The 12,199-nt window shown below is 35.4% G+C and overlaps 1 protein-coding gene and 1 pseudogene across 2 annotated transcripts; one reads left to right on the forward strand and one right to left on the reverse strand.

Annotated features, from left to right (window-relative positions):
* Positions 1-165: 165 nt before the first annotated feature.
* Positions 166-7,382, forward strand: LOC120178924. Of its 2 annotated transcripts, XM_039184685.1 has the most exons (6): positions 166-349; positions 427-1,019; positions 1,119-1,227; positions 1,305-1,625; positions 1,720-1,723; positions 7,351-7,382. In XM_039184685.1, the coding sequence occupies exons 1-6, from the start codon at positions 197-199 to the stop codon at positions 7,365-7,367; spliced, it is 1,197 nt and encodes a 398-aa protein (XP_039040616.1). In that variant the 5' UTR covers positions 166-196; the 3' UTR covers positions 7,368-7,382. The 2 variants fall into 2 exon arrangements, with proteins under 2 accessions (XP_039040616.1, XP_039040615.1); XM_039184684.1 differs by lacking the exon at positions 7,351-7,382 and having other exon boundaries at positions 1,720-1,860.
* On the reverse strand, positions 3,066-5,655 carry LOC120178925 (annotated as a pseudogene).
* Positions 7,383-12,199: the final 4,817 nt, after the last annotated feature.

Raw genomic sequence — 12,199 nt, forward strand, 5'->3', positions numbered from 1 at the left:
GCAATTGGCAACCGAAGCTGCCGAATGGATTTGAGTTCCTTCTCTGTTAATTTAATCTCAATTCACAACTGATGATTATAGTAATATTTTCTTAAAGCAACTCGCAAATAAAATAAAGAATGAGATAATATCAAACCATGTCTACATGGGATATCAGGACCATATTTAATAAGCACCATAGCCATTACAACTGACAATGGCTTCTTTTTCGATGGAAGATTTTGTTGGTGATGGGGTTCTCAAGGAATTGCTTCCAAAGCTATTAGAAGAAGGCTGGGATGACGTTCCGACTTTAAAGATCATGAATTCAGAAGATATGGATGCAATCAACATGACACCATATCAAAAGGTTAATAAACTTATTAGCTCTCTAAATTTATCACTTGGTATTCATATAACAACTTATTTGTTTCTATGTTCTTTCAGGATGCTCTGGAAATCAGAAAGTACCTTCATGATCGTTCTTTGATTCAATTTGGAGATCAGCTGGAGGCTACGAGGAAATCACTACCAGAGCTCCTTAACTTGAGCACCAAGGAACTATCTTTACAATTTGGCATGAAAAGGGGACATATTGCACGTTTCACAGATCGAACCGATGCATGCACGGATCCTCTACTGAAATCTTACGGCTTCGGTGCGAGGAAAGACATGGGTACACCAACTAGAAAAAATGCCATTCAGATGGTTCAATCCATAGCAAAATCCTTTGGCAGGAGTAGCACTGATAGGTTGCCGGAAGAGACACTTGCTGGTTTCAAGACTAAAGATGGATACATTTTTAAAGGGGTTGTCGCTGCGGGACCGGCCGAGGCTCGAGTCTGTGGTTGTGTACAACCTCCTCCTGTGGTCGACAGCGTGGCACCTTATGCTGCTATTGAAAACATATCGGTTCAGAGATTAACTCCTGTGTATAAGATTGGGATGGAGCCCTTGGTGAAATCCATGACTCCGCCTATGAAAGTTTCGGAACTGTGGCGGGATAAGCCTGCTGTTCTCCTATGCATTCGACGACCGGGGTAAACTATTAAAACTACTAACAAAGAAACTGCCTTTGTCCCCTAAATGATGAAATTGATTGGCTTTTCTGTCTCCATTTGTTGACACAATGATAACAGGTGCGTCATGTGCAGAGCTGAAGCTCACCAGCTCTATGCCAAAAAGCCAATATTTGATGCACTGGGAATCCAAATGTTTGCAGTTCTTCATGAACACATAGAATCAGAGGTGATTTTTATACTTTTAATTCAAAATATTTTCTCCAATAAACTTCCTTTTTCCTCGGATATCGACTTTCGATGCAGGTAAAAGACTTTTGGCCACGCTATTGGGGTGGTGTCGTGATATTGGATCGTACAATGGGATTCTTCAAAGCTCTTGGAGGTGGGAAACTACTTAAAGACAAGTTTCTATCAGGATTTTTGTTCAATCCCCGGGCTATTACTAACTATAAACGTGCAAAATCTCTGGGAATAAACCAGAATTTTAAAGGAGAAGGTGAAATAAAGGGTGGCCTTTTCATAGTTGGTCAAGGAGGAACTGGAATTGCTTACCAGTTTATAGAGAGGAATTTTGGTGATTGGGCTCCTGTACCTGAAGTTCTAGAGATATGCGCTAGATTACAGGTAATTTTTATGAACTCTGTACTTCCAAATCATGTAATTGCTAATTTTAATCCAATTACTGCAAAAACCAACTTTTTCTTTCAACATGATGCAGAATCGTCAGCAAGATGAAGGAGATTCTAGCAAATCACCACAAGAATAAAAGTGAAGTGGCTTGTCATGGTTCTTAGTTATCCGCTTACAGATTCATCATACAGCATCAGAGTTTTTAATGGCGAATAAAAAATTACCAAAGAAAATATTCTGCATTTCCTACATGTCAGCTTTACCCCACAGTCAAACATCCAGAATACAGTTCCTACCTGAACTGGGAGACTACCTGTACTAATTATATTATATTCATTGTTGGTGGTTTTTGACTGTCAGACATTATTCCATTGGGCCATTATTATTATTATCATCATCTTCATTGTCATAAAATAGAATCATACAATATATTTAGATCTAAAATCTGTGTGTTATGTTTTAACACAAGACGGGTTGCCTCAAATACGACAGACTTAATATACGGTTAAAAAAAGACGTTACCAGAAATATTAATATTTTTTTAATATTTTCGGTAAAGTGCTATCTAAAACATTATTTTTTCTACCAGAAATGTTAATATTGGGCGCTATCTAAAATGTTATTTTTTCTGTCGGTTTTTCTACCGAAAATTAAGTAACGAAATTAACATTTCCAGTAGAAAAATAATGTTTTAGGTAGCGATTTACCAGAAATATTAAAAAAATCATTAATATTTTTGATAATATCTTTTTTTTAGTCTTATATTAAGTTACTGTACTGTAGAACTACCCAGACAAGACAGGTAAAGACACTCAGATTGTTTGTCCGGACATCTTCCCATGATTTCTTGTCCCCAGCTTCAATTCTACATATTTCCATTGGGGGGGGGGATCTGCTTATTAAAGGAATCAACCTTAATAAATTCCATTGTTCTAATTTGGTCATATAGAACAACGATTTGGTACTCTGTCCTTTTAACTTGACACTTTTACTGAATAACTACAGACAGATTAGTACTCGGATCGAATATATCTGTATTCAACATTCACTTGGCCTACAATTTCATTTCTTGAGAAAAAAAGAAGCAAATATGAGAAGATTGAAGAACAAATGCAATCTAACTGAACAAATTACTTCCCATAGCCACCTATAAATTACAGAAGAGATTCATCCAATATACTACTAGATAATACATATAACTCCTATATCACAAAAACTTTCCATAATCAATCTATACATTCTAATCCACCTAACCTCTGACTAGGACACCAATACATTCCCATGTTCAACAGGAGTTCCACATCTCCATATGGTGACGGAATATGATTTGACTTGATCTTTGACAGGCCATACGGATAAAGAACCTTGAGCTCGGTAGATATATGGTGACGGTGTATGTTTATACTTTAACCTTCGAAAGAGTGGTTAAGTAATAAGTATGCTACCATATATATTAGTAGGGCTATAATGAATTGCCTGGAATGGAGCCATAGACCCTTATGAGAAGGATCAAAGTCCTACTTTTGTATTACCGGATTGAGACTCTGCAAAAGCATTAGATGAATTTTAATCAGATCAGAGGACATTTATGAGTTGGGACATTAATGAAAGGGGGTGATACCATTTACATTAAGGCTGTCCGAAGGAGCACCAGTTTCATAGTTCATTTGAACAACATAGTGGTGCTCATCCTCCCATGCATTTGATAGCTAGAACCATTGTATAGAAAGTTAAAATTTTTAGTAGTCGTGAATCTTGGTGTTACGTACATAATCTAATTATTTTCATATTAGTAACCCTTTAAAAGATGTTAAAAGGCCTATATGAAATGAAGGGAAATCTGATTGGGCTTCTTCAATCCTCCGGTCATCGTTATCAAACGAGAAAGAATATCATTATTATTCCCCATAACAGGAAGGGCAGCTTGAACAAGTCCAGGTTGAGATGGATGCAATGAAGGATAACCAACAGATAAATCCGGAGAAAACCCCAGAGTTGAAGAAGCGCAGGCTCAAGATTGAATAAGCTGCACATAAAAAAAAAAGCAGCTTTTAACGGGTTAGCTGAGACGTGTGTAGATATTAAGGACTCCTAAATCCGTGCTTCATCAACTTACATCTTTTGCAAGAAGCCGTTCTATATTAAAGTCCAGCCTGGGGTTAACCGTAGCAAGTTTCATTGACAGAAACTGCAAAAGGAAAGAACATGATTATACTACAAATTATATCCCAAGTTGTAACAATATTTACATCAATCCAGAACAAAATTCACTAATTAATTAAACTGAAGTATCTACAATTCCATCATCACCAATTACACTAGATTACCAGGGCAAAACAAGGTCGAAAAACAGAAGTTGCAAATTCTGCTCCAATACCTCAACCTGCCGCTGAAGCGACTGCACATAGTTAATTATTTCATCTAGCATCACTGCCTTGCCTGTAACCTGCAAGTACCAATAAACTCTCACACAATAAGTTACAATGTCTCTTGTGAATACTGCTGAAAAGTCGATATGGTTGTACTCCCTAAACTATAGGGTCCAAGTTATCACACCTTGCAGCAACCAGGTACAAGGTCCTGAAGGAACTTCATCCTTTCACTAATCTTTTCTCTCCTTACCTGAAGTAATAACCAATCAACTCCAATCTAACACAGATGGACGATCTGATACTGCTATTTCAAATAGTATTCCATATAAAATTTACCCTTTCCACAAGACTCTGGCTGTTAGTTGCCTGGCCTCTTCGGGCTCTCACATGGATATATTCTTCTTGAGAAGCTGGAGAACCTTGCTTCCCTGCAGTTGTAGTTTGCTTCTGGTCACCCTTTTGTTGATTTTCGGCACCATCCTTAGTTGCCTTGGTAGGTGGTTGACCTCCTTTAGCTTGATCAATCTCAGCATCCTGCCATAAACTTAGCAATCAAAACTTGGTCGATAAACAAAAGTGTAAAATAGATCAGGGAAACAATTAGTGAACATTTTTTTACCTGTAAACCCCTTTTTCTTTTCTTCAAACTGAGACCCTTGGCAGAATGTTCACCTTTACCATTGAATGAAGATGGTTCATTTTGACCTACATCACGACCACTAAACTTAGCCTCATCGGACTCATTACCAGAGCCACCAATTCCATGTTTTGCTTCTTCATTAGCTCGCACAAGACTTCACTTTTCCTCTCGTTCTAAAGTGGCCTTTCTTTAGCCCTATTTTCAACTTGCAAACTAGCATCTCTAGTAGCTTCAATAACATTCAACTTACTCTTCTGAGATTCCACACCAGGTACAGATTTCATCCCATTGACTGCGAACATATCTTCAGGTCCCGGCATCAATCCCATTCCTCTAGAATACAGAGCCAAAGATTCAGGCATACCAAAAAGGCTCACCATATCACTAAAACTCCCCCAGTAAAACTCGAGAACCTCACAGCACCCTCAATGAAAGTCGAATCAGCTGGCAACTGTGATAGCCTCTGTGGTAGAGTCCCAGTCGTATTCGGTAAAAAAAAAAGCCCCCTTTCAACGCTGAACTTGCAGCATTCCAACCCATATCAAATGGTCTATCAATGCTACCTCTCAAAGGGGTAAGAGTACCTTTCCCAGTGTCCATTGCATTTAAAGAGATTGCACCATTTCGCACATTGATGCCACTAAATCCCAAGTTTTGAGAATTAGATGGGTGCTCCCAAAGGTTAGAACCAAACGAGTCTGCCATCGAAGCAGAGGCACATGCCGAACCAATAGCCAATGGATTACTACTAGGAACTAAACTCGCGCCAGAACTTGTGAGATTGGCACCACCAAACTGCCAATCCGATGACAAAACAGGTGTTTCGTAGTTTATGCTATTCTCATTCCTGTTTTCTAGCTCAGATTTATCCTTTTCACTTATATCCATCCCCTTTTCAACGAGAGTAGCAGAAGAAAAATCGGTCTACGCCTTCACAATTATGTTTGAACACCTAGCCAACAACAGTTCAAAGTTAGGCTGATGAAAAGAAACTAAACCTTAAAAATTTGACCATTACCTAAATATAACCTTAACAGCCCGTTTGGATCAAGGATTTTTACATTCCCAACAGATATTTTTTTTCTGACTAAGGATACCCATATTTAATTGGATAAGATTCCAAAGTGAAGTTAATATTTCAATAATAACAGTAAATTTTGGTGTTTTATTCATGGGAATGTTATTCCCAAGTGTGTGGTAGGTATTATTTTATTCTCGTCCTAAGGGTTAAAATACCCTTCTTTTCCCTGTGAGTTTGCCTTTGCGCGGTATCTTCTTCTCTCCTGAGCTTGCCTCTGCCAAAAATTCTTCTCCAGTTTAGATTTCTTCTCCACTCTAGTTTTGCTTGGGGAGGTGGTGGTTGTACCTGTTGCAAGTGATGCTAATGGCGGCCTTCTCAGCCACGATATCCGGCTCCTCACACTTCCTCTCATCTACCTCATTGCCTAAGCGGAAGATCCCTGCTTCTTCTCCTCAGTGCCGCTCCTTTCCTCTTCCCAAGCCTATTCCTCTTTACAGGTTTTCAGTTTTTCCGCTCCAGTTCTATAAACTCTGTTTGGTTCTCAGGAAATGATGCTTATTGTTGGCCAAATGATAGCTATAGCGCGTTATTTATCCATATATCTCTTGCTTTTCTGCTCTTTAAGCATGTTTGAAGTGTTTCTTCCTTTTTAATGTTTTTAATTTCATGGAGGTAAAATCGATCTGGTCTTATTTCGATTATGATTATAAGTACATAACTTAGATGCAAGGAGATAAAAAATTGAACAGCGGTTGTATATAGATTGATCTTGCTCCCAAATTTTGACTTGATATGCTTGTTGCTTATAAAAAATCTAAGAAAGAAAGAAAAGAAAAAGAGAGAGGAAGAAGTGTGAATATATTTATATTGTTTATACTTTTATGAATAGCAAATGAACTTTTTAGTTCAATATGGATCGATTGTGTCTTTTAATTTATTTTTTATGGTTGAACTTTTTGCTACTTTAATTCCTGTATTTATGATTACGGTCGTGTTTCTAAGAAAATCTTGAAAACCTACCGACTTACTTCACTGTGATTAGTGCTTTTGATGCTTTGTGCCTATGGTGTTGTAAGGACCTTAATGCCTAGAGCCTCTCTTTTGCTATGTAAAACTACGGTTGGAGTCCTTGTAATATAGGCATAGGCTATCTCTTTCTGCTCTCTCTTTTGAAACCCTTTTCTTCTTCTTCAAAACACTCTAACGCACTCAAAAGTTAATGTTTTTAATGAATTTGAGCAAGCGCTTGTCCCTTTTCTTCCTGCTCAGTAACAGAGCAACTCTGCAACAAAACAGTCAAAAAAGAACCAGAGATGAAAAAGTAAATAAAGGCGAGACTTTTATTACTTCAGAATCTAGATTGAGAGAATGGGAGAGAGAAAAGAAATGGATATTTGTCTCTTTTTGAAGAAGAGGGAATCGAAAGGCAAAGGTCCTGCATTTATAGCCCATGCTTGCATTAAAAAGAGAGCTCTTTGATCATTAACCACCGCCACTGCCCCTACAAAAATATTACTCGCTTCCTTCAAAATCAAAGTCTGTAAATTTACTTTGCTAATTGTATGATTTTTAGTTATAATTATACCCATTTGAGCTAGCAATTGACACTGCCAACTCTCATTAGAGGATTTTCTTTTCTCTTGTAGCTATTATACTTGTTGATTATGAAAATTATCTTGGGAGGAGAGCTTCAAGATCTTTAATGGAGTTTTGCTTGAAATCTCATTTTCACTCTTTTGTACAAATGTAAAAACCCATTGGGGTCATGCAGTGAACATAATTATCGACTCATTTATATGAACATGGGGTAGAGAAGATCCATGCGATGTCTTTCTCTTGTCCATCTCTCGCCATTTTCTCTTTATAAAATGGAGAAGACGAATACCAGTACTTTCTCTTGGGACACAGTAATTTTATCTTTGATAATCATTTGAAATTAGTTTAGTATGTTACATAATCCGGTAATTGGTGTGATAAGATTTGATAAAATCACATGTTTGATGGGTCGTTGAAAATGTTAACATCGAAGACATGGATATGACATTGAAGGCAAGGAACCAAGTACAAGGATGTCGTTCTTATCGTGGCAACTGGCCAAATTGACAACTTTGTTAAATTTGGGTTTAATTTATTTGATTTGTACAATCAATTTTAAAGTAATTAAGTTTTGGATAAAGTATACAAATAGTCCCTTGATTATAGGGTATTACTTTATTAAGTACTCAGACTATCAAAAGTTACAAAACAGTCCCCCGACTATAGGGTGTTGCTTTGTTGAGTCCTCCGACTATTAAACGTTACAAAATGGTCACCCAACTATTCATTATATCTAAAATTCATCATTTTTCGTTAAAAGTTTAACGACAGTCTGAGCTAGGTGTAATCTACTGGTTAAAATATGATAAAATCTAATCATAAAATCTTAAACAACTATCATATCTCATACAACATATTAACATCAAATTCAAACTGTGGTTAATGTTTAACAGAAAATGATGAGTTTAGAACATAATGAATAGTTGGTGACCATTTTGTAACATTTTGTAACTTTTAATAGTTATAAGACTCAACAAAATAACATCTTATAGTTGAGGAACCATTTTATATTTTTTATAGTCGAGACCATTTGTGCAATTTGTCCTTAAGTTTTATATTGAGTTTAGTCAATATTTTTTAACACTTATTTCTTAGATAGCAAATATTTAATTGGTGGAGTGGATATAACATATAAAGGAAATTGAATTTGAATGTGTTTGAAATACGTTTTAACTTTCTTTTAAGTATAATATAAAAAAAATTATCTCAAGTTTGATTAAATTATATATATATATATATATTTGGAGTATTTTGGTTCAAAAAATTTCATTTTAGGAAAAACATACTCCTAACGTTTAATTAAATAGTCACTTTAGCCCTTATTCTTTTTTAGAATATTTTGGTCTCAATGTTTCTTTTCAAGGCAAAAAAATCTTTATTTTGAAGTATCATTTTTTATAAACAATTTCCATCAACATAAGTATCTTTCTACCTCAAAAATAAAATGTTGAGAGTAAAAGAAACTTCAAAAAGAAAAATAAGAACCAAAATAATTTTTTAATTAACTAAAATAACCACTTAATCAAACATTAAAGACATTTGGATAAAATACACAAATGAACTCTTGAGTCAATCGAAAGGATGAAATAGCCAAGAGGAGGTGAATTGGCAATTAAAAATTTGGTGAAAGCTTAAGAGGAAAAATTAAAGAAATGAACACAAGAATTTAGAGTGGTTCGACTTTATCAACCAAAGTCTACATCCACTACCTTAGCTATCCACACTAAGGATTTCCACAAATTCACTAATTTGTATCTACCTTTGAGGATAAGGTGTAACCTTACAACTCCCTCAATAATTATACCCCAAATTCTTGAGACGCTCTCTCAAAGAGAAAATTACAAATTATAAAATCCTCTCTAGGAATGTGTGTGCACAATTCAAAAAACAAATAAGAACACTTAAGAAAATGAATACAAATGAGTATAAGAAGTGTTCTTTGAAAGCAAAAAGAATATTGAAGAATGTTGATTTGGCTCAAATCTTTTGTCTGTTATCTTCACAAATGACTTGGGATCTTGTTTATATACTCCCTCAAGCAATTCCTACTGTTTGAGTTATTGTGGGAGTCAATAGAGTCTTTGGGGGCAGTTTCCTGCATTAAATGTTGCTCAAAAGCTTGTAGTATTGGTACTTTATCTATTAGTATCGATACTCCCTGCATTAAATACAAAAAATTTGACTGTTAGGAAACATCGGTATCGATACTGTCACAAGGGTATCGATACTGTATATAGTATCAGTACCATTTTAGTATACTGGAATCTGATAGACTCAAAACCAAAAAGGTAATATTGGTACCATCACTAAGAGTATTGGTACTACTATACTAAGTAGTATCGATACCGTATATGGTATCGGTACAATTTTAGCATTCTATTTTGACAGTATCTGTACTTCCTCATAGGTATCGGCACTACTTCATTGTTTTGGGCTTCAGTATCGATATCTGTATCGATACTTCTTGAACAGTATCGGTACTACTATGCTTAAAAATAATTTTTGACTCGATTAAAGCTCTCAACCCTTAGTAGAAATTATTTCAAAAATATTTCCAGTATAGGACTCAAATTTTCAGTATAGTGAGAAGTAAAAATTGACATTTTAACTTTAAAGAATAATTTTATATATTTGAATGACTGAATTGAATATAATCTTAAAATTTGTAAAAACTAATTAATAATTTTGTTTGGTATATCAAAATATCAAAGTGTTTTCAACAATCTCCCCCTTTTTATATAACAAAACATTTTTAAAAAATTTAAGATATATTAAAAAAAATACCCCCTTACTTTAACATTTCTCTCCCTTTTTGTTAAATAAAAAAGAACCAATAAAAAGTAAACAATATATAGAATATACTTGTGAAGAACAAATGTGTCAAGTAGGTCAGTCAACATAATTAATATCCAAAATATAGTAGGCATGGTCAAAATAAGAGGAAACATGATTAAACAAAATGCAAAATATGATAAATATAAATCCTATCATCCAAAACATAAAAGTATTACCAAATCCAAAATATCAAAGACTAAGAAATTCAAAGGAAAATGTAAGTTCAAAGTATGACATTGCAACACCAACAAAAAAACAACTAACAAAGCAAAAATCATCTAGCATTCGATGGAGGATCAGGATCCAAACAGGGTGCACAGAAAGAGGCAAAGTCTCGAGAAAGAGCATCGAGCCTATTCGTCACTGCGTCGAATCATGCTAGGGTGTCGCATTGGGAATCCATATGCAGTGCTTGCAGCTCAGACACTTGATTCCCCAAGGCAGTAAAGTGAGACTCCATAGATGCAAACCTCAAATCTAATGTCTCCATCAGGGATTAAAAATTGGGAGGCATCGCACTACCAACACTAGGAGGCTCTTCAAGGGCACGATTCACGGGATCATCAACATGATGTAAAACATCATCGGCCTGAGGAGGAGCCAGAGCCGAAGCTGCCTGAAATGAACTAGCATCGGGCGTCTCTTTTGATTTTTTTCCCAATTTGCTCCAACTTTAGTCCACCCTGACTTGCGGAGAGATGTAAGATCGATTGGAGTACCTAAGGGGATAGAAACATCGAGATCGACTTTAAGACTGGCTTTTATAAAGAAATTACTAAGAAGACAACCATAAACTAAAGACTCAACCCTCTTAGAAGGAACATGGTTCACAGTGTCCACTAGTTCACCGAAGATGATTTGAGCTAGATTAATTCCTTTATTTCGTTGAAAACAATGGATCCACCATATGTCAATGCTTTGAAAAGATGAGTACTTGCCTCCGGATGGTCGAAACCAAAGAAATAATCAAGTGAAGGAACATCTTATGAAAGTCAAGGATGATTGCATTTTCCCCTACTTTTAAGAAGGAAGTGACGGTGTCTCGCTCGTTATCAATCCCGATATTTTTTAGACCAAAAGCATGGGCGATTGAGTCAGAATTAATGGTAATGTCAAGAGACATAAAAAATACTTTCAGTGTGAGTACGATTTTCATTTTGGAGACAAACGACATTAGAATAGAAAATGCGGACGAGTTGGTGATAGAAAATGTTTGACTTTAAACGTGTTGTCAAATTTCTAAGCTTTGAGAAGGGGTAGGTATTTGAAATTCATTTCGTTCATTGTCGAAATAGAAAGAAGTCGCTCACCCCTAATAGCATAAGACTCGAAATAGTTGAGATATTGTGAATAGAGATTGTGACGATTCTGTTCATTAAAACACGAATTCATGATGGTCATTTCAATTAGATTAGGAGGAGGATTTGGCGGAGGGTTAGGAGGTAGATTAGCACGAGATGAAGATGATCGAGGATGTTTATGAGACATGGTAAAGAAAATCAAAATATAGGTACAACCTATAAAGAAAGATAATACATATGTATGCAATCAATTAATCCTAAAACTCAATATGAGTCCACAATTCAAGGTATTATATAACTAATTTTTTTAAAAAATATATATAATGGGCCAAAAGAAAATTGGTGTTATGAAAAACAAAACTGTATATATATAAACAAACGTACATAAGTAATTTTTTTTATGAAAGTTTGAATTTGAAGATGTTTGTTAAAAAATGTAGATTTTAGTGTAGAATACAAAATAAGTAAAGCTCATTCACTAATTTAAGAAAAACTAACTAAAACTAGCCCTAAATTCGAAAAGAAAAAGTTAGGGTTTTAAAAAAATTACATTGAAATAGTAGGATTGAGATGGAATCTGATGATGAATGCACGAATTTGATAATGCTAGCAGGTTGGAAAGATGAAAAACAACGCAAATCCGACATCAAAATGGTGGAATGAAGCAACTTTTGAGAGAGGGTTTTGGGAGTGTGTGACTGAGTGTTTAGAGAATGAGAAGAAAAATGAGATTTTTAGGGTTTTATAAGCTAAACCCGACGGGGAGTATTGGTACTCCAATGGGAGTATAAATACTTCAAAGC

This window comes from Hibiscus syriacus, unplaced genomic scaffold, assembly GCF_006381635.1.
Source record: "Hibiscus syriacus cultivar Baekdansim isolate YM2019G1 unplaced genomic scaffold, ASM638163v2 tig00112383_pilon, whole genome shotgun sequence".
Classification (NCBI taxonomy): Eukaryota; Viridiplantae; Streptophyta; class Magnoliopsida; order Malvales; family Malvaceae; genus Hibiscus; species Hibiscus syriacus.

What these genes read in the sequence shown, in the direction of transcription:
- LOC120178924 (XM_039184684.1), top strand. Translation starts at nt 197, where the DNA reads ATGGCTTCTTTTTCGATGGAAGATTTTGTTGGTGATGGGGTTCTCAAG. An exon ending in ATGAACACATAGAATCAGAG is followed by an intron (nt 1,228 to 1,304) that starts GTGATTTTTATA and finishes CTTTCGATGCAG; the next exon opens with GTAAAAGACTTTTGGCCACG. An exon ending in AGATATGCGCTAGATTACAG is followed by an intron (nt 1,626 to 1,719) that starts GTAATTTTTATG and finishes AACATGATGCAG; the next exon opens with AATCGTCAGCAAGATGAAGG.